The 23,828-nt window shown below is 37.5% G+C and overlaps 1 protein-coding gene and 1 long non-coding RNA gene across 2 annotated transcripts; one reads left to right on the top strand and one right to left on the bottom strand.

Moving 5' to 3' along the window:
* Nucleotides 1–572: 572 nt before the first annotated feature.
* On the top strand, nucleotides 573–1,732 carry LOC107769051 (uncharacterized). The gene is made up of 3 exons (XR_012705581.1): nucleotides 573–789; nucleotides 945–1,237; nucleotides 1,501–1,732. It is a non-coding gene; the product is annotated as an uncharacterized LOC107769051 (long non-coding RNA).
* Nucleotides 1,733–14,338: 12,606 nt separating this feature from the next.
* On the bottom strand, nucleotides 14,339–16,574 carry LOC142175898 (uncharacterized). The gene is made up of 3 exons (XM_075242904.1): nucleotides 16,481–16,574; nucleotides 15,400–16,090; nucleotides 14,339–14,924 (listed from the first exon to the last, which is right to left on the bottom strand). The coding sequence occupies exons 1-3, from the start codon at nucleotides 16,572–16,574 to the stop codon at nucleotides 14,339–14,341; spliced, it is 1,371 nt and encodes a 456-aa protein (XP_075099005.1).
* Between the last annotated feature and the right edge of the window lie 7,254 nt (nucleotides 16,575–23,828).

The raw sequence follows: 23,828 nt of genomic DNA on the forward strand, positions 1-23,828 counted from the left end.
AGTGTATTTCTTGCAAGATCTGGAGAAGTTGGTAGGTTAAGATCATTAGAAATAGCATCTCCAGTGTCTTTCCAAATCTATTTTTTTTATTTTAGCGCATGTCTGGCCTTTTATTTTGGAATTAACTTATACAAATGAGAGTGTAAATAATTTTTGCACTATCAATATACTTAACCTCTCTTATGTTTTTAGGCTACTAATGCACACTTTTTATAAACAGTTACTCGTAGTTATTATGTTTTAGATCGATGACCACTCAGCTAGTGCAAAAATTATTTGTTGTGTTAGTGTACAGAGTTAAAACTTTCTTTATGTTTGGGCAATTGCAGATGTTGGGAAGACTATAGTGGCAAATTGCAGTCTCCTATTGATCTTTTTGACTTAAGGGCTGAAGTAGTTTCAAACTTGGGAATACTTCAAAAGGGCTACAAACCTCTTGAACAGAGGCCATGATATAATGGTAAGAAGAAAAATAACTGCTAGCTACGAGTATAATAATTGCATATTGTGAAGACTACACGTACTGCTCATGATATGTATTAAACCATTTTATAATTACAAATGCAGTTGAGATGGGATGATGGAGGATACTTGAAGATAAATGAAACTCAATATCATGATATGTATTAAACCATTTTAAAATCTTATTTGCATGACGATTTCATTTATATTAACAAATGCAGGTTTAATTTGGAGGCTCATTTGGTACATGAAAGCAATAAAGGAAAGTTTGTTGTCATTGGAATCGTCTACGAGATCGGATTATGGCCCGATCCCTTCTTATCTATGGTAAACAAGAATTATATTTTATGTAACACAAAATGTTTAACATATATCCAAGGACAATATTCTAATTTTTTTTTATATAAAATAATTTAATTTGTTGTAGAAGGTCATTTGCCTTATGTTTCAGATTCTTAATATTGCTTTACTTCTTATCACAGATGGATAATGATTTGAAAGTTCCTGCTGATAAAAAAGATGTAGACAGAGCCATTGGAACTATTGATCCAAATCAAATAAAATTGGATGGCAAAAAATATTTCAAGTGTTGCCACCGAAGGTGTTGTCTGGACAATTGATAGAAAGGTAATCAAGTGTTGCCCTTCTCCTTATAAAATTAAATGTAACTACGTATATTTTAAAAATAATATTATATAATTTTACTTTTTCAATTTCCCAGGTAAAAACTGTAACCAAAAGACAAATAAAACTACTCCAGGAAGCTGTTCAAGACGTGAGTTGCTACCCTAAAACTTTTAGCAAAAATATTTTTTTTTCCTAATTATATTATCACTTATATATTTGGATCCAACTCTTATTAAACAAAGATTTTCATGAAAGACTTAATTGTCAGATCCAAAAACTCTATATAGTTTTAATTTTAATTTTTGTATTTTTAAAGGGTGATTCTTCAACTAAAAAACTCAAGAATCTACTTGTATAAATAAAAATTCTAAGGCAATGTGCCATTGACTTTCTTGTTTTGTTTTCTCACAGGGATTTGAAACCAACGCTGGACCAACTCAACCAGAAAACAAACGTTCTATCAAACTCAACATACCATTCCTTTGGTATTGAAAAGCAGCAGTGAAATGATTCTCTATATCTAGTTGTTATTTGTTATCGACGTTATTGTCTATTGTACTAGTACAATATGATATATTTAACAATTTCCTTTAGAAAATAAGGATAAAATAAATGTCGACGAAATAGCTGGTTTAACATGTACTTCGTGCTCCTGCAGATGTTTCTTCTTTGTGGGCATATGATAAATAAAGAAGTGTAAGGTTTACCTAAATCGGTCGTATTTGTGTTTTATGGGTCAGTTGTTGGACAGTAGAATTAAGATAATACGTATACCATTTGAAAAATAAAACTCCAACAGGGAATCGCAAGTTCCACAATTTTTTAGCAAATAAATTTTTAGAATGTCTAAGGTTTGGTAATTGATATGATCAACAACTTCACAGAAGTAATCGTTCAAACAACAAATTGTCAATCTATTAGATGGTTATACAATTCCATATATTATTGATCATATGTATACGTAGTTCGTTCATGAATGGCATGACCCCTTGGAATCCACTAAAATAAGTGAAATACATAAACGGCCCATTTACGTTGTCCCTAACGACAAGTTAGACTATTCAACTGAGCCATTTTCAGCTAGACACTTTATCCATTCACAAAATACGATCAACTAACACCCGACCCTGTCAACCCCCATCGCGTGAAATACACTTGTTGAACAATAAGCGTGTGAAAGTAAAGTTTAAGTTGTTGTTTAAATATTCCAGCTACGATCCAGCTCATCTTAAGTTAGTTAAGCTATTAGAGGTGTTTGTGTAATAGTTAGGTAGTTGGTTAGTTAGTTAGTTACAGCTATAAATACACTGTACATGTAGCAGTTAGAGTATAATTCATTTCCTAGAAATATAGAGCATTTTTGCATCTTCTCTGATTCGATCCTCTTCTTCGTCTTCTCTCAAGCTGCAAACTCCATTTTCATGGAAGTTATCATGGTATCAAAGCCTACGATACCGATCGCCGGCACTCGATAGCTCAGCAGTCTTCATTAGTTTCTTTGATTCACTCAACTAAGTAGGTGAATTCTCGTGACGGAACTCAATTGAAGCTAGGGCTTGGGTTATTTGTTGTTTCTATCCTTATCTAGTTAGAGATGGCGATTGAAGACGAAATCAATGGTACTACTCCTGCAAATGCTGCTGAAACCTCAAATCCAGTGAATGCTACAACTGGAGGAAGTGTCTTCCCTACAATTGACCACAATCACCCCTTGTACCTCCAACCAACCGATATACTAGGTAGTTCTCTGATCTCAAAACTATGCATTGTGGAGTCGAGCTATGTAAATTAGACTGCTAGGGAAAAGCAAGCTAGGGTTTGTAGATGGTCGATATCCTAAGTCTAGATTTGCACGAGAATTACATGATCTATGGGAAAAGGTGAATGTTATTGTCCTTTTATGGATTATGAATGTTGTTAGACCTGGTTTACCGAGTAGTGTGTTGTATGTATCGAGTTCATATAAGGTCTGGGAGGATATGAGAGAGAGGTTTGATAAGGTGAATGGCTCGAGGGTGCAGTTTCTTCACAAGGAAATTCACTCACCGAGTCAGGGTACTATGTGTTGAAATTGTCAAAGTCCCACATCGGTGGATGACAATTTTGAATGGGAATTTCACCCTATAAAAGGAGGCCTAATGTTTAGGATTTAAAGACACCTCTCATTTGTCTTTTTTATCTTCTTAAGGCATTTGTATCTCCTCTCTTTAGTATTATTTCACTTGTAATTTTAGAGTGGAATAAAATATTGATTGTGTCCAAAGAAGTAGGCAAAATTGGCCGAACCTCGTAAATTCTGGTATTCTTTTATTGTTGTCTTATTGTCTTGTTTATTATTTAGTGGTTGTCATAATTTTTGGTATAGTAGTTGTGACTCATTCACACTATATACATTTGGCTTCCGCAACAATTGGTATCAGAGCCAAGGTACTGTCTAAGTATGCTCTGTGGTTGCAGCATAGTTTGATCTTCCACATCAGAAAAGATCTATCTTGGTAACTGAGTCAAGGTTATGTCTGAGTATGCTCTGTGGTTGCAGTTTAGTCTGATCTTCCACACCAGAAAGGAAATAATCTTGATTTGTGTCGTTAGCTACTAAATAATATTTGTGTCAAAATGGAAGACAATAAACAATAAGAATCTACATCAAGTGTCAATAATACGTCATCGTTGGCATCTTCGCTTATGACAAGAATTGTGTCAAATGTGAAATTTGCGGTAGAAATTTTTGACGGGTCAGGACATTTTGGGATGTGGCAAGGCGAGGTTCTAGATGTTCTTTTTCAACAAGGGCTAGATCTTGCCATTGAAGAAAAGAAGCCAGATGTTATTGGAGAAGAAGATTGGAAAATTATCAATCGTATTGCTTGCGGTACCATTCGATCCTACCTTGCTAGAGAGCAGAAATATCCATACACAAAGAAAACTTCTGCAAGTAAATTATGAAAAGCACTGGAGGATAAATTTTTGAAGAAAAACAGTCAAAATAAATTATACATGAAGAAGAGACTGTTTCGCTTCACCTATGTTCCTGGTACCACAATGAATGAACATATCACCAGTTTCAATAAATTGGTCACAGATTTGCAAAATATGGATGCAACTTTTGATGATGGTGACTTGGCCTTGATGTTGTTGGGGTCACTTCCTAATGAGTACGAGCACCTTGAAACTACTCTACTCCATGAAAATGACAAAATTTCTCTCAGAGAAGTCTGTTCGGCTTTGTACAGCTATGAACAAAGAAAGGGAGAAAAACAGAAGGGCGGAGAAGGAGAAGCACTAATTGTGAGGGGTCGTCCTCAAAATCAAACAAGGACTAAGAAGGGAAGATCCAAGTCGAGATCTAGACCCAGCAAAGATGAATGTGCCTTTTGTCGAGAAAAGGGGCACTGGAAGAAAGACTGTCTGAAGTTGAAGAATAAGGCCAGACATAACAATGGAAAGGCCATTATGGATTCAAATGTAGCTGATTGTGATGATTCAGACTTCTCATTAGTTACAACAGAGTTATCAATATCATCAGACATATGGTTGATGGACTCGGCTTGTAGCTATCATATGTGTCCCAACAAGGACTGGTTCGTGAATTTTCAAGAAGGAGAATATGGAGTCATCCACACAGCGGATAACAGCCCTCTTACCTCATATGGCATTGGTTCAATAAGATTAAGAAGCCATGATGGAATGATCAGAACATTAACAGATGTTCGATATGTACCAGGTTTGAAGAAGAATCTCATCTCTGTGGGAGCCCTAGAATCAAAAGGGTTCAAAATCATTGCAGAAAATGGAGTGATGAGAATATGCTCCGGTGCACTAGTGGTAATGAAGGCTAATCGGAAGAACAATAACATATACCGCTATCGTGGTAGTACAGTTATTGGGACAGTGACAGTGACATCCAGTGATGACAAAGAGGCAGAAGCAACCAGGCTATGGCACATGCACTTGGGACATGCTGGAGAGAAATCCTTGAAAGCTCTATCTGATCAAGGATTGTTAAAAGGCGTAAAGACTTGCAACTTGGAGTTTTGCGAGCATTGTGTCAAAGGGAAACAGACAAGGGTTAAATTTGGTACAGCGATCCATAATACTAAAGGCATTTTGGATTATGTACACTCCGATGTTTGGGGTTCTTCCAAAACACCTTCATTGGGTGGGAAGCACTATTTTGTAACCTTTGTTGATGATTTTTCCCGAAGAGTATGGGTGTATACAATGAAGAGGAAAGATGAAGTGTTGGGATTTTTTCTCAAATGGAAGACAATGGTGGAGAATCAAACAGGCAGGAGGATCAAGTGTATTCGCATAGACAATGGAGGTGAATACAAAAATGATCATTTCAATAAGGTCTGTGAAAATGATGGCATCGTCCGACACTTCACTGTCAGACATACACCACAACAGAATGGATTGGCAGAACGTATGAACCGGACTTTACTAGAGAAGGTACGGCGTATGTTGTCCAATACTGGCTTGGGCAAAGAATTTTGGACTGAGGCAATTACATATGCATGCCACCTCAAATGGCAAGACACCATTTGAAAAATGGTATGGAAAACCTACTGTAGATTATGACTCTTTGCACCTGTTTGGCTCAATTGCATACTATCATGTGAAAGAGTCAAAATTAGATCCGAGAGCAAAGAAGGCTATATTTATGGGGATTATTTCTGGAGTCAAAGGATACCGCTTATGGTGTCCAGAGACAAGGAATATTATATGCAACAGAGATGTTACCTTTGATGAATCTGCCATAACAGATAAGGTGACAGTTGAAGATGTCAAACAAACTGGTGGTGCATCAAAGCAGGTGGAGTTTGAGGAAAAATTTATTTTTCCTACACAAGAAGCAGAGGAGGAAACTCATGAAGATTACCCTCTGGAAGAAGAGCCAGTAGAGAGGGAGATTCCAACTCAGGAACCTCGATAACAACTTGAATCAATAGCAACCAGCAGGCCAAAAAGGATAATAACGAAACCTGTTCCTCTCATAGAGACGGTTGCTTGCGCAACCTCAATTGTAGCTGATGGTGTTCCTACCACTTATAAAGACGCAATTCAAAGTTTAGAAGAATATAAGTGGAGGATTGCCATGAATGAAGAAATGCAGTCCCTTCATCAGAATCATACATGGAAATTGGCCAATCTCCCGAAGGGAAAGAAAACAATTGGGTGCAAATGGGTATTTGTAAAGAAAGAAGGATTTCCTAACCAAGAAAATGTTCGCTACAAAGCAAGATTGGTGGCCAAAGGATATGCTCAGAAGGAGGGAATTGATTGCAATAAAGTATTTTCTCCAGTTGTAAAACATTCCTCCATTAGAATTATGTTAGCTTTGGTAGCACAGTTGGATTTGAAACTAGTTCAGATGGATGTAAAAACTGCGTTTTTACACGGAAACTTGGAGGAGGAAATCTACATGAATCAGCTAGAAGGATTCAAAGTTGCTGGAAAAGAAAATATGGTATGCAAACTTGAAAAATCGTTGTACGGATTGAAACAATCTTCTAGACAATGGTACAAGCGATTTGACAAGTTTATGTTGCGGCAAGGGTACAAGAGAAGCAAATACGATCATTGTGTGTATTTGCGCAAACTTAATGATGGTTCCTTTGTATATCTTCTCCTATATGTTGATGACATGTTGATAACTTCCAAGAATTCGGAAGAAATTGATAAGTTGAAGATTCAACTGAAGGAGGAGTTCGAGATGAAGGATCTGGGTGAGGCAAAGAAAATTCTTGGCATGGAGATAATAAGAGATAGACGTTCAAAGAAACTCTGTTTATCTCAGAAAGAATATTTGAAGAGAGTACTACAGCGTTTTGGCATAGATAAGAAGACTAAGCCAATTAGTACGCCACTTGCTCCCCATTTTAAGCTAAGTACTACTATGTCGCCAAAGGATGAAACTGAACAGGAGTATATGTCAAGGGTACCATACGCAAATGCTATTGGTAGCTTGATGTATGCAATGGTTTGTACGAGACCTGACATTTCACAAGCCGTTGGAGTTATTAGTAGATATATGCATAATCCAGGAAAGGAGCATTGACAAGCTGTGAAATGGATTCTACGGTATATTCATAGTACTATAGATGTTGGGTTAGTTTTTGAGCAGGAAGGCAATCGGTCTGTAGTTGGATATTGTGACTCAGATTTTGCGGGTGATCTGGACAAACGAAGGTCAACTACTGGTTATGTGTTTACTTTTGCAAAGGCACCAGTTAGTTGGAAGTCTACTTTGCAGTCAACAGTTACTTTGTCTACAACAGAGGCAGAGTACATGGCTATTATAGAGGCTGTGAAGGAGGCAATTTGGCTTCAGGGGTTGCTAAAGGAGCTTGGTATTGAACAAAAAAATATTACAATTTTTTGTGATAGTCAAAGTGCTATTCAATTAGCGAAGAACCAAGTTTATCATGCAAGGACGAAGCACATTGATGTTCGGTATCATTTCATACGAGAAATCATAGAAGAAGGTGGAGTCACGGTGAAGAAAATTCATACTACGGAGAACCCTGCTGATATGCTGACAAAAGTGGTGACTGCGGTCAAGTTTCAACATTGTTTGGATTTGATCAATATTGTTGAACACTAAAGATTGAAGATGAAGACACAACCAAAATTTGTTATTGAGAGAAAATTGAAGATGTGAAATTTTGCCAAGGTGGAGATTTGTTGGAATTGTCAAAAGTCCCACATCGGTGGATGACAATTTTGAATGGGAATTTCATCCTATAAAAGGAGACCTAATGTTTAGGATTTAAACACACCTCTCATTTGCCTTTTTTATCTTCTTAAGGCATTTGTATCTTTTCTCTTTAGTATTATTTCACTTGTAATTTTGGAGTGGAATAAAATATTGATTGTGTCCGAGGAAGTAGGCAAAATTGGCCGAACCTCGTAAATTCTGGTATTCTTTTATTGTTGTCTTATTGTCTTGTTTATTATTTAGTGGTTGTCATAATTTTTGGTATAGTAGTTGTGACTCATTCACACTATATACATTTAGCTTCCGCAACACTATGACAATGGCTGATTATTTCTCTAAACTTAGAGACTTATGTGATGAGTTTGATGCAATTATGCCATGTCCAGGGTGTCCATGTCCAGAATCTAAGAAGTATTTAGAGCACTTTGAATATCAAAGGCTCCTTCAGTTCTTAACTGGATTGAATGAAACCTACACTCAAATAAGAAATCAGATCATGATGATGCATCCAACTCCTTCCTTGAACAAGGCATAGTCCTTGATTATTGATCAAGAGAGCCAAATGAGCTTTGGCAACCTTACTCAAATTGTTCAAACCTTTGAGCATTTGGAAGGAGTTGCTTTGTATAGTAACAAGGGAGAAGGCTACATTGAAGGTAATCTCAAGTCTAAGAAGAATCTGCTGCAGTGTGAATACTGTCACTACAAAGGTCACACAAAGGAAAATTGCTACAAACTGATTGGCTATCCACTAGATTTTAAGTCAAAGAAGAAGGGAGGTAATTCAGGTAGTTATGAAAACTATGCTTATAATTTTGATGCTAACTCAACAGCAGGAAACTATGTGAGAAGACCAACTCCACTTCAAACACAACAACAAGGGAGGAATGGTCCCACACCAGCTGATATTCCTATGACACTGTCATCAGCTCTATTCTTTACACAAGAACGGTATCAGTAGATCATTTAACTACTAAGCAAGGGATGTGATGACGGGCCATCTGTAAAAACTGCAGCTGCAGGAGGTACAATGAAAACTCTATTCACTTCCTGTGTTAATAAAGAGTGGATAGTAGATACAGGAGCAACAGATCATATGGCATCTACCTTAGAAATGTTGAAAACTTTTAAACAGATACCTTAATCTAAAAAGAGTTAGGTTCATCTACCCACAGGTGATGTAGCTTTTGTATGCCATATAGGAAAAGCTTTTGTGTTTGAGGGTTAGGACATATCTAATGTACTTTATATCCCAGATTTTAAACACAACCTATTGTCTGTGTATAAGCTTACAAAGGAACTACAATGTTCATCCATATTCTTTCCTGACTCTGCATCTTCCAAGATCTTTGGAGTGGTCAGTTGAAAGCGAGTGGTAGGGAGGACCATGGACTATATGTGCTAAAGAATAACTCTACACAGCAAGGTTCAATACTGGCAGGAAATAAAATTGCTTGTACACTTAGTCATCTTCTAATACTAGTTTAATGTGGCATAGAAGGTTAGGATATGCACCTCTTGATGTAATAAAAGGCATGATTTGGTTAAATATTTAAAGAGGGTAAGCATTATCCTTGTAATGTTTGTCTTCTAGCTAAACAAACAAGACTATCTTTTCCATTGAGTAATACAGTGTCAAAATCTGCTTTTGAATTGATTCATTGTGATATTTGGGGTCCCTATAGAGTACCAACCTATGATGGTAAAAGTTACTTTGTGACCATTGTGGATAATTTCACAAGATACAATTGGATATTTACTATTCATTCCAAGTCAGACACACTGATAGTGCTGAGGAATTTCTTTGCCAAAGTACACAACTTGCTTTCTACTCAAGTGAAAATACTTAGAACAAATAATGGGTGTGAGTTTTTCAGTACTGAGTTTACTAGTTTATTACTAGATACTTAGTACATGGTGTTGCTGAGAGAAGGCATAGGACAATTCTAGATATGGCCAGATCACTCAGATTCCAAGCCTCAATACCTTTAAGATTTTGGGGAGAGTGTGTCAACACTGCTTTGTACCTGCTCAACAGGCTCCCCTCCAAAGTCATTGGGTACAAGTCACCTTTTGAGAAGCTTTATTTGCATTCTCCTTCCTTGAATTATTTAAGAGTGTTTGGCTACTTATGCTATGTAACCAGTCCCAATATACATTATAAGTTTTCCTCCAGGGCAAGTCCATCCGTGTTCATGGGATATTCTCCAACTCAAAAGAGATATGCACTATATGATCTATATTCTAAGTCATTCTTTGTAAGAAGAAATGTAGTGTTTCATGAAGACATCTTTACATTCAAGTACATGAGAACTCAGGCACTCCTTTATTTCCAGTCTTGGACCTATTATCCCCAGCATTATCTCAGCCTCATCCTGGCTCCTCTATTCCAACAGAACCTACTGAGGCTACATCTGAAGCACCAAATCCCACAGCTCCATCCCAGGGGAAGATATTAGTGCAAGAAGGAGTACCTGACCTGCTTAATATTTCTGGTGGTTCTGAAGAACCAGCTCCACCAGAAGCCTATGACTCAGCAGAAGCTTCAAACACTTCAAATCTCAGAAGATCACTCATACACAGTAGACCTCCACTGTGGTTGAAAGATTATGTGACAAAGTCATAGGGTACTACCTGCACTTATTCTCTATCATCATATGTGTCTTACAACCATGTGACTCCTCATTTTCAGAGAGCTCTTACAGCCTATTCCTCTGTGGCAGAGCCACAAACCTTCAAGAGATGATGTTGCTGACCCAAAGTGGATAGAAGCTATGCAACTTGCCCATTGGCTGTAAATAGATCTTTAAAGTAAAATATAGAGCATCAGGAGAAGTAGAAAAATACAAGGCCAAGTTGGTTGCCAAAGGGTACAGTCAAAAGGACTGTCTAGATTACATAGAGACATTCTCTCCAATAGCCAAAAATGGTAACTGTAAGGTCCATTATAGAACTTGTATCCTCAAGGAAGTGGTGTCTCTATCAGATAGATGTCCACAATGCCTTCCTCAATGGATACCTTCAAGAGGAAGTCTATATGCACATTCCTGAAGGGTTTGCTAGACGGGGGGAGTCTCAGAAGGTCTGCAAACCACAAAAATCCCTCTATGGCCTTAAGCAGGCCCCAAGACAGTGGAACTTGAAGCTTACTGAGGCTTTGTTACAGATGGGATTCAGACAAAGTCACTTGATTATTCACTATTTATTAAAAGGAAAGGAAGTGGCATAACAAATATCTTGGTCTATGTGGATGATTTATTAATCACAGGTAACAATCAAGGCATGTTGGATCAGACTAGAAAAGATTTGTAGAACAAGTTTAAAATAAAATATCTAGGTGAACTCAAATTCTTCATGGGAATTGAGTTTGCTAGGTCTAAGAAGGGCATAGTGATGAGTCAAAGAAAATATGCTTTAGAGCTCATTTCTGAACCAGGACTGAGTGGAGCAAAACCTGCAGGAAATCCACTGGAGATGAACCAAAAAATGACCTATGTATGTACTATGATACTTGGCTACAAAATGACAATGTAATTGCAGATGAAAAATTAAAGGATCCTAGTATTTATCAGGGACTGGTGGGCAGACTACTATACCTCACCATGACTAGACCAGATCTGGCATTTGCAGTCAAGTTCTCAGCCAATTTATGTATTGTCCTAAAGCATCTCACCTAAAAGCTGCTCTCAGAGTGGTGAAATATATCAAGGCAGAACCTGGCCTAGGACTTCTAATGCCTGCAGAGAGCACAAGTAAGCCAACATCCTACTGTGACTCAGATTGGGGAGCTTGTATAGAGACAAGGAGGTCGGTTACAGGTTATCTAGTGAAGTCTGGTGGTGCCCTTATCTCTTGGAAGTTAAAGAAGCAAGAAATTATTTCTAGGAGCTCAGCTGAAGCTAAATATAGAAGCATGGCCTCATGCACTGCTGAGATTACTTGGCTTGTGGGGCTGTTTACAGAACTGGGAATTCATGTGGATTTACCTGTTCATCTTATGTGTGACAACAAACCTGCAATACAAATTGCAGCATATCCAATTTTTCATGAAAGAACTAAGCATATAGACATAGACTGCCACTTTGTAAGAGAGAGGATCATACATGGCTTGATTAAGACAGAGCATGTATGTACAAAGGAGCAACTGGCAGGCCTACTTAAAAAAATCTTGGGCAAAGCACAACATGACTATCTACTAAGAAATCTTGGAGTGGAGAAAATATTTCAACCATCAGCTTAAGGGGGAGTGTTGAACAATGAGCGTGTGAAACTAAAATTCAAGGTGTTGTTAAAATATTCCAGCTAGGATCCAGCTCATCTTAAGTTAGTTAAGCTATTAGAGGTGTATGTGTAATAGTTAGGTAGTTGGTTAGCTAGTTAGTTACAACTATAAATACATTGTACATGTCGCAGTTAAAGTACAATTCATTTTTCAGAAATATAGAACATTTCTGCATCTTCTCTGATTCGATCCTCTTGTTCGTCTTCTCTCTAACTACAAACTCTATTTCATGGAAGTTATCAGCACTCTCGGAGACGTGAGTTGCCTATATAAAATTAAGTTTTTATTTTTTCCCTAAAAGCAATGTGGACTCCACCTAATTTTCCCCTTCTTTCTTCTCCAATTTTCTCCTCCACCATCTGACGCCCTCTTCTACCCTAAATTACCTCTGCCTCTCCATTTTCTCTTCCTTCACTTCACACTTCAACACTCTATTTTCTATCTCTTAAATCACCCCTTGCATGGCTTAAATGATTAATAACTTAAATATTGTGAAAATCTATTCAACAAATATCTTGTCACTCTTACCAACTATCTATGTCTAATGCTATAAAAAAAATAGTTTTTCATATTTATGCATTTTCTTTCTCAAGCCTACCATTTTTTTGTTCCGTGTACAAACCATTTGGATTTTCATGGCTTGATTTATTTTTATTCAATTTTTTAAATATACGAAATTTTTTGTTAACCAAGAGAATTTATGGTGGATTTTTTATTCTTATCCATATTACCCACTGTGACAAAGAAGAAATTAAAGTGTGCAATGAGCATTACAAGAATAAAGAGGTCATGGAAGACTTTTTTTTTTGGAAAGAAGAAAGAGGGGTATGGGTAATTTTAATTAAAAAATATTACAATTTTTTAATAAGAGAGTTACTAGTATTTTTTAAAAAGATTCACGTGTCAATTAATAATTTATCTGTTTGATAAGCCATTCGCGATTATAACTAACGCATGAGGTTTGTTGGACACGGGTATTTAAGAGACACACATTTGTGAATGAATGAAGCGTTTATCTGAAAATGGGCTCAGTTGAATTATCTAACTAGTCAATGGAGATAATTTAAAGGGTCGTTTATGTATTTCGCTATAAATATACTAATATATACACGATGCTCTTTTGTTTGGAAGCAATAGAGATAAGTTATATGTGCGAAAAGCACTACAGAAGGAGTAGTAGGAAGAATATTGCAAGACAAGAAATAGATTAGAAAGGCAAGGATGTGCACTGGATACGAGTTGCTAACTTCCGGAATAAGGGTAGACAGAAGAATTAGGCATTTAAAATATTATTCTCCCAATTCGCAGTTTATCTAAGATTAATTACTTTGAAAAAAAGTCAACAAATCTTTTTATTTTCACATTTTAAATAAGTCCTTGACTGAAACATGGAATGAGGCCCCTTTAGACATGGCAAATCTTTCCAAAATAATTTAACGTGCATGTTTTTACACTTCTGATTTTATTTCAAGTAAACTAACCTTGAGTAAGTTCTTGAAAAGCTTTCACTTTCTCATGAATGGAAAAAATTTCCTTAACAAAGAATCATTTAAATTTACAGAAAAACGTCAAAAACCATTGTAAAATAGCCCCAGTTAGAAAGAACTTCGACTATGTCTTCGAGGATCTTCACCAGCCCGACCGTTTATCTTGGAAACGACAGACATCAATATACATCTACCTTGGAAATTAAGCACCTAGCTTTTTGCCCAAGTACAAATTAAAATCCCAACGTTTAATTTCATCTGGCTTTGTTAATATACATTCTAAACTTCGTTAACAAGAATGTTCTTGCTTACATATGTATGGACTGATCTACAGCTGAAGTGCCTCACATCACTATGCTTTGTCCTTTTATGTTGCACCAGATTCTTTTCCATGTTAAGAGAACTCATATTGTCACACAATAAGGGTACATAATCAGAAAATACACCAAAATTCTCAAGTTGTTGCTTGATCCATAGCAGTACAGCACAACAAGAAACAACAACAACATACTCAGCTTCAGCAGTAGAAAGAGCCATGAAATTCTGTTTCTTTGTACCCCATGAGATCAAGCATCACCCCAAAAAATATGTCATTCCATATGTGCTCTTTCTATCCACCAGATATCTATCATAATCAGCATCAGCATATCCAACCAAGTCAAAATTATCTCCTGAAGGATAGAAGAGGACCAAGTCCTGCGTTCCCCTGAGATACCTCAAAATTCTTTTGGTAACCTTCAAGTAAGATTCTTTTGGGCTTTATTGGAACCTAGCACACAACCCAACACTAAAGATAATATCCAATCTGCTTGCATTCAAGTACAGAAAAGACCCACTGATACCCCTATATATAGTTTCATTGACAGAAAAATTAGGTTCGTCCATGTCTAATCGAGTAGAAGTGGCAATAGGTGTATCAATGGTATTCGCATTCTCCATCTCAAATATTTTCAGTAGCTCATTGACGTACTTATGTTGACTAATCATAGTGCCTTTTGAGGTTTGCTTTACTTGCAACCCAAGGAAGAAATTCCGCTCACCTATCATACTCATCTCGAACTCACTTCCCATGAGCTTTGCAAATTTCTCACAGAGGCAATCATTAGTTGCACCAAAAATGATATCATCAACATAGACTTGCACAATTAACAAGTTTCTTCCTCTTTTCTTCATAAATTGAGTATTGTCAATTTTTCCTCTAGTAAAACCATTCTCAAGAAGGAATTTTGACAATCTCTCATACCATGCCCGAGGGGCTTGCTTTAAACCATATAGAGTCTTGTCAAGCTTGAAGACATGATTAGGATGCTCGTGACTTTCAAAGTTTCTTGACAAAGACTTCCTCCTTCAGATATCCATTTAGAAAGGCGTTTTTAACATCTATTTGGAACAAGTTGAATTTCTTATGGGATGCAAAAGCAATAAGAATCTTGATTGATTCTATTCATGCAATAGGAGCAAAAGTATCATTTTGGTCGATCCCTTCTTCTTGGTTGTAACCCTGAACCATCAGCCTTGCTTTATTTCATGTTGTATTTCCAAATTCATCAAGCTTGTTCCTGAACACCCATCTAGTTTCAATCACTAATTTGTCTGAAGGCCAAGGGACCAGGTGCCACATTTTATTTCTCTGAAACTAATGGAGTTCTTCTTGCATAGAAGCTATCTATTCAGCATCTTTCAATGCTTCCTTGACGTTCTTGGGCTTGATTTGAGACAGAAAGGCTGAGAAGACAAACATGTTGCTTGCCTAAGATCTAGTTTGAATACCAGAGTCTAAAGGAATGATCACATTTTGAAGGGGATGTGAGCTCTTTTACTTCCAGTTGAATACTTGAACTTCAGGATTCGAGGGACCAGGTTCCTCCATATTCGTACCATCATTGACATTAACAGAAGTATGACTTCCACTCCTTTTTCTAGCATCAAGAGTACCTGATACGGCATCAACAACCCTTTGTTCAGCTTCAGTTGAGATAATAGAGGGACTAGGTTCCTCTGTGCCTTCTGGAGATTCTGTTGCATCTTCTTCATCGCTCTGCTTGACTTGACTTATCAAATCACTTTTTCCATTTACAATATCTATAGCTTCATCGGGAACTTTTGAAAATTCTCCATCTTCATCTTCCTTTTTATGTGATCCTTTGCCTCTTGATTCATGGGATTCATCAAAGATCACATGCACACTTTCTTCTAAACACTGGGTTCTTTTGTTGTAGACTTTGTATGCCTTGGTTTGACAGGAGTAAAAGAAAAATTCCCTCATCACTTTTTGCATCAAATTTTCCAAAGCGTAATTACCATTGTTGACAACTAAATATTTGCATCCAAAGGCTCTCAGGTAAGTCAGCTTGGGTTTTTTCCCATTGAGTAATTCATAGGGATTCTTCTCAAGCAAAGACCTGATCATGTACCTGTTAATCAAGTAGCGGGCAGTGTTGACAGCTTCAACCCAGAAACTTTTAGGCACACCACTGTGGATTAATATTGTTCTAGCCATATCCTCAAGTCCTGTTTTTCAGCTGAGGTGTTCTAGGAGCAGAAAAGTTATGACTTATACCATTTTTAGCACAGAATTCATCGAACTTGGCGTTGTCAAATTCAGTGCCATGATCGGATCTAATACTCACAATGTGATTTTCTAATTGCACCTGAATCTACTTCACAAATATAACAAACACGAAAAATGTTTCATCCTTAATTCTTAGAAACAATGTCCAAGTAAATCTAGAATAGTCATCAGCAATCACAAAGATGTATTTCCTTCCTTCTCTACTTGGAATCCTTATTGGTGCACAAAGATCCATATGAAGAAGATCAAGTGGCCTTGAGGTGATTACTTCTTTCTTTGATTTAAAAGAAGACCTGACTTGCTTCCCTTTTAGAACAAGCATCACACACCTTGTGATCCTTGAACTTGGTCTTTGGCAGCCCATGAACTATGTCCTTCATAACCAGTTTGTTCAGCGAGGAAAAACTTGCATGTCCATGTCATCTGTGCCATAATTCAGCACTATCATCAATGGAACTTAGGCATGTTAAATCACCACCATTCAGTGAATCAATGTCTGCAACATAGATGATCTTGAACCTTTTGGCTATCAACAGTACTTCACCAGATTTGAGATTGGTGACAGTGCACGATTGGGACAAGAACTTCACTTCATTTCCCTTATCACAGATTTAAGACACACTCAATACGCTATATTTCAAGATATTCACATAGTAGACATTTTTAATTGCATGGGAGAGTGTTTTGCTAATTTTGCCAACACCAAGAATGTAGTCTCTCTTGTCATTTTCAAAAGACACACTCCCACCTTGAAAGGCCTTGAGTGAGAGGAAATCATCCATTATTCTAGTCATATGCTTCGAGTAGCCACTATCCATGTACTATTTTTGACTATCACCTCTCGCTCCAACATGCACACAAAATCACTGATTAGATTTAGGAACACAAGCCAGTTTGGGTCCCTTAAATGATAGAACGGATGAATCAAACTTCTTTTAGCCCATGCAGGCAGTATATATTTTCTTTTTCAAGGAACCAAGTTCCTCCACTATAGGCTTCTTTTCAACAAAAGTTTTATTTTTTCTGCAGAGACTGAATTTTAGCTTTATATGAATCTTTGTAATAGCCAATCTGACCACAATGAATGTATAGCCAATTATCAGTCACTGTGACATACTTGTTATGGGGATTATAGGGAGTTTTGGCCTTTTGGACCCCGATTTTTTGGCTGCCTACCATTACTCTTGTACATAGAATCAATTACATCAGATGACCAGGTCTAGTGGAGTGAGTTACCAAGATCATTTTTAACCCGTTTTAGATCCTGTTGAAGTTATCTATTCTTTTCTAGCTCAGTAGCAAGATGTATTTTGATTTTCTTAAGCTCGTTCTCAAGCTCAAGTTGAGCTTCAATAGCCACTTTTTTTCCTTTAGGGGTATCCATCTATTTTTTTTATTTGGTTTCTCAACAAAGTATTTTCTCTAGTTACTTCATCCACTTGTTCCTTCAAATCTACAATAGAAACTACCATATCATTCCTCTCTTGTTCTACATCACTAATTTCTTCAGTTAGAGTATTTTTCTCATTAATGAGGTTATGATAGGCACCAATCAACACATTTGCTAATGACATCAATTTTGTCTGAGAGTAAGTTTTCAATTTTCTTTGAACATCAAGAAAGTTTACCTCATCTTCCTTCTTGTCCTCCTCATCATCAGATTTAGCCATAAGTGCATAGATTGACTCATATTCTGAAGATTAATTGTCAACAGCCATCATAGATGTATCTCCTTGGTCATCTTCACCTTCAGATTCACTAGAGGAATCTCCCCAGTCAGCCAGAGCTTGCTTCACAACGTTGTCAACAGCATCTCTTCATTTGAACCTCTTGTTAGGGACCGGGTTCCTCTTGGCCGCCTTATCAGTGTTGTTTTTTTGTGATCCTACTTATGAAGAGGACTGTCTTTAATGAAGTATCCGATCTTTCCACGCTTATGACAACAATCATTTCCTTTTTAGTTTATACTGGAACTTCCTTTCTTTGGAATCCCATCATTTCTTCGAACCATCTTTTGGAATTTCAAGTGAGATAGCCATGTCAGATTCATCACTGCTTGAATCGCTAATGCAACTTTGAGAACCAGGCTCTTCTCCTTCTTGGGCTCTCTTCTTTCAAGATCTTTCTTTCTCTTCATCTCATAGGTTTTGATATTTCTAATAAGCTCATCAATAGTCAGTTTCTGCAGGTCCTTGGCTTCAGTGATGGCATTAACCTTGCTTTCCCAGGAACCTGGTAGAACACTAAGTATCTTCCAGACCAACTTGTTGGTTGGAAAGATTTCTCCAAAAGAATAAAGCTCATTAATTATAGAAGTGAAACGGGTATACATCTCTTTAATGGACACATCCTCCTTCATTTTAAAAACCTCATACTTAGTGGTAAGCATGTTTCTTTTGGACTGCTTTACCAGAGTACTTCCCTCGTGAGCAGTTTGAAGAGATTCCCAGATTTTCTTGGCAGATTCACATGCCGAGACATGACTATACTCGTCTGGTCCAATACCATAGACAAGAATCTTCTTCTCCTTGAAGTTCTTCTCAACAGATTTTCGGACAACATCATTGTATTCCTTTTCTAGTTTTTGGACAGTTCCTTGTTCCTTCTCCAACAGTTTTCATAGGGACCATCACAAATCACGTCCACAGCTCGAGTCCTCATCCATAATGAAGTCATGCATTCTGGTTTTACACCATCCTTAATACTTTCTATTGAACTTTGGAGATCTTGTGGTTGATTGTCCTTCCCCGAGGTTTGGTTGAGTAGCCATAATAAAGATCCTTTTGTAGGTGTTAACCTTTTATAAAGAACATGCTCTGATACGAATTGATAAAACTAAAGTCCTCCAAATAGTATAGAGAACCAGGTTCTCTATCTGTTCCCATAGTAAAAACACAGAAGGTAAATGACATACGATATGTAAGGCCCGAAAAAAAACAATTCACCAAGGAATTTAAGGTTTCGTGGTGTCGAGGTAGGCTTAATATTTGAGGGTTGGTGGAAAATTTTTTTCATAGAGGTATTGGTGGAAAAAGTTTTTCTGAAGGGCCAATTATACGGTCAGATTCGTGGCCGCAGATCCATTTTGCGGGCCGCATAAACGTCGCAGAGTTGAGCAATGAGTTGTTGAATTTTGAGGGTTGTTTCGCGGTCCATTGTGCAATTGCAAACCTGTTTTGCGGTCCACACTTCTATCACAGAGTTGCACGAGAAAATTTTGTTGGGCGATTCTGCGGCCGCATAAGTGGTCTGTGGACCATAGACCGGTCGCAGACCTGTCCAAATCATCCCAATTTTTGGGCATCACTTTCGCGGTCCATTATGCGGACCGCATACCTGTTCTGTGGTCAGTTATGTGACCGCAAACCTGAGTTCGGAGGGTCTATTTTTTTATTTTTATAACCCGACCCCATTTTGATAAATAGCCTTTGGGGCTCATTTTGGGGCAATTATCTGATGATTTTAGAGAGAGGTAAGAGAATTTTAGAGAGAAAAGAAGAAAACCTAACACTCTAATCATCTAATCTTGCACCAACCTTCAAGAATCAAAGAAACCAATCGCTAGATTATCATCTATCCGGGTAATACCTTGTCATAAAACCTTCATGCAATTGTTATGGGTTTAATTAGGTTATGGGGATTGGAAATAGGCTATGCATGTGACAATATGTTGCAGTGTGTGGGTTTAATGAACTAGTTTGGGTGGTTTCTTGTTGAAATTGGTTAAGGGAGGAAGAGATTACCATTGTAGAGCTTTGTAGTCCATTTTGCGTACTAGGTCTTCGACAAAATTCCTAAGAGATTTACACCATGTGAATTCTTCTAATTATTATTTGATTTTTGCTACCTTCTTATTGATTGTTATTGCTAGAAATGTTGGGATGTTATATTAACTTAAGGAAAGCTCAAACAAGGTATGTTGTCTAAACTCCTCTTTTAGAATTAAACCCCACAATGGCCTTGTAAATCCTGCGTTGCTCATTATAAATTGATTATTCCGAACAAGCCTTGTGTCAAAAGATATATGCATTGAAATTATATTCCAAACGTTCTTCTTTGTTGAGTTACTATTTGATAAGGTGATTAAACATGTGTTGTGTGTTAATATGTCATGATTTGAAGCGTGATTTTAATGAAAACCAGCATGTCGAATTGTGTAAGAAATCACATGTGTCTAAGAGCCTTAATTTGGTTAGTTGCTCAAATGTGTATCTAAAGTCTTGAATTAAAATGCCTTGTCATTGATAATCTATAAGGATGCTTGAAAGAGAAAGAAGGGGGTTGGAGATGGATAGTGTGGCCATCGTGCCAATAATGAGAGTTATAATTGTGCCCAAACATGGCTGTTTTAACTAATGCTATACTTTGTAAGTATTTTTTAATGTGTTTTGCGTTCTTACATATTCGTGAGTGGAAATTGTGTATTTCCCTTTTTGGAAAAAGGTATTTCAAGAATAAATGGTGTGCTACTTGTTTATAATTTTAACTTGCGCTTCGATTGCCAATCATTTTACTCCATTTCTTGGAAAGAAATCTAATGTGTTTAAAGCCTTCATTTCTAACGAACTTAAAGTTTTGATTTTCGGAATATTATATATGTTGATATTTGTGATGATGATCCATGGAAGGAAAGATATGAAAGTGTAGAATTTGAAATACGGCCACCGTGCCTTGAATAATGAATCTTATGAATGGCCAAAGAGCCAAGAAAGTATTATTGTTGTGATTGGTTGAAAATACTAGTGGAGATTTATAAAATGTGATAGATGATGAGGTTAATACATTTGTAATTATACTACCTTTGTGTGCAAAAACAAAAAAAAGTTTTTTTTTAGTATCATTAGCAAACCGAGGAAGAGTGAGTCATAAGGCCCACACCCGAAACTACACGTGCCGGTGTAGGGGTGGATTGTGATGGATTGTGATTATTTCCCTTATTTGGGATGAGATTGTTATTAGCTGTGAATTAGAAAAGTCAACCCACACGGTATATGTGGGAAGGCGGCATAGCTGATTGGGTGGAGATCGGACACCATATTGCGCACATGGTGGTACTACTCTTGGTAACACCATTTATTTTCATCACATGTCAAACCACATTGTCCGTGGGGAGATGGCTTAGCCGATCGGGTATGATCGGACTCCATGCTAAAAATACGGTGGTATATCGGTGCTAATGATCTCCCAACCAAAAATATATATTATTTTTTGTGTTTTTAAAATTGGTATGTGTTAACTGGGCATTTGGATATTGTTGATTGTGACTTGTTGTTTCTATGGTTTTCCCTTCCTTATAATGGCATTCTATTTTGAAAGTGGACATTTATATTTACATACTAGTACTATTCCATATATACTAACATCCCTTTTGCCGGGGGCGCTGCATCTTCAATGGATGCAGGTGATTCGTCAGCAGGCGATTTTGAGCCTCGTTAGCAGTTACTCTCTATTCAGCAGATTTTGGTGAGCCCTACTCTGTTCCGAGCTTCATATCATTTGACGTTGTACGTTACATTCGAGGTATAGCCGGGGCCTTGTCGCTGGCACATCCATACTACTCTTATGTTATACTTAGAGGCTCCGTAGACAGGTTGTGGGTGGTATATGATGTTGGGAATTAAACTAGTAAGTGTTGGTATTTGGGCGAACATGTTTTTATCATATCAGTAAACTTGTTATATTTTGGAAATCATAAATGAATATCCTTTAGTAATGGAAAATATTGTGGAACACTTGACTCTTCTCATGTCTATCACCTGTACTGGTTCTTATATTGTTAATGGGCAAGATTTGGTAGAAGGCATCTAACAGGCTTGTTTAACCAGGGTATCTCGATTGAGTGCCGGTCGCACTCCCCGAGGTCGGGGGTGACACGATATTTACATGAAAAACTTCTTGCTCAAGGGATTAAAAATCATGACCTACCCAAGTAGGATTTTAACTCCACTAAACAGGGAAACTTCAGATTACAACCTATTGCAATCTAAGAATTAAACTCTTAATCCATCACCCCTTATAATAACTCTATTACAAGCTCTTTGTACTAACTCTGTAACGATCTGATCGGTCGTTTTATTTTTTATATCTCTATTCTCCTAATTAAGACTCCACGTATGTACTTATACTGTTTTATGACCTACGAGGATGGTTGGTTTATGTTTAGAAGGGTTCGGGTTGAAATCGGAATACTTAGTTCCTTAATAGTAGCCTATAATGGTTAAGTTTGACTTGAGTCAACGTTTTAAGTAAACGACCTCGGAACTGGGATTTGACGGTCCCAATAGGTTCGTATGATGATTTTGTACTTGGGCGTGTGTTCAGATCAGGTTTCTAATGACCCGGGAGCATTTCGACGCTTAATATTAAAAGTTGGCACACTTAAGGTTTTTCAAGTTCTTTAAGTTTGGTTTAGAGTAGGTTTTGCGAATCATAGTTTTGATGTAGTTTTATGCGTTTCGAGGGTTCAAACGAGTGCGTTTTATGTTTAAGAACTTGTTGGTATGTTTCGGCGAGGCCTCGGGGTGCTATTCAGACGATGTGCAGAAGCGGCTGGCTAGCCGGAGGTGCGAAGCTGGGCTGAGTCCGCAGGTGCGGACGTGGGGGGCGCAGGTGTGTGATCGCAAAAGCGACCTGGAGCTGTAGGGAGCAGTGGCATAGGTGCGAGGGCTCGACCGCATCTGCGAGCCCGCAGATGTGAAGAAGGCATCGCAGAAGCGGAAGGAGGTCAGCTGGGAAGGACCGCATCTGCGATGCAACCTCCGCAGATGCGGATCCGCAAAAGCGGCCAAATATTCTGTAGAAGCACAAATAACTGGGGGAAGAAGGGTGTATTTTAGTCGAGACTTAGGCACATTTCTTCATTTCTCTCATTTGTGGGTCGAAATTAGAGCTCTTTGAGGAGAGGTTTTTCACCTAGCAATTCGAGGTGAGTAATTCCTATACTATGTGAGTTTAAAACATGCATTATGGGTAGATAGTGGAAAAACCTAGGTTTTTGATAAAATGGGATTTGACCACAAAATAGGTTATGGAATTAAGTAAAAATTATATATTTGAGTACGTGAGGCTATGGGTAATATTTATCTTCAAAAATTTTCGGAATCCGGGCACGTGGGTCTGGGGGCGAATTTTAAGAATCTTCCAATTTTGGTTGGGTTATGAATCTAGATGCTAAATTATGAACTTTTGAGTATATATTGATTAAATTATATAATATTTAACTAGTGAACTTGGGAACGAGGTAAGTCTCTTGTCTAACCTTGTAAGACGTAATTCACCCCCTTAGGCATATTATTATTGTGTTTTACTTGTGTGGGGATCTACGCATGTACGAGGTGACAAGAGTCTATGCATAGCTATATTCCATGATATGCCCGGGTAGACTTAGATTCACATCATTCTTTTAATAGTGTTGTTGTAATTATCATGCGTATTAATTATCTTGATTAGAGCTGAGACTAGGGATTTAAATTTGCAAATATCGACATAGCCTTCTTATTTCATAGAATATGGGGGATACTTAAAAAACTATGAAAATCCATGTGTTCTCGTCTCGCAAGTACTTCCGCGAGCGAGGTAAATTTCTGTACTCTAATAGGATCGGGTCGTTTGCCTCGGCAGTATGATAACACCACTCTTATGGGATCAGACCATTCACCTCGGCAATATGATAACACC

The sequence above is a fragment of the Nicotiana tabacum genome, chromosome 22 (genome assembly GCF_000715075.1).
Source record: "Nicotiana tabacum cultivar K326 chromosome 22, ASM71507v2, whole genome shotgun sequence".
Classification (NCBI taxonomy): domain Eukaryota; kingdom Viridiplantae; phylum Streptophyta; class Magnoliopsida; order Solanales; family Solanaceae; genus Nicotiana; species Nicotiana tabacum.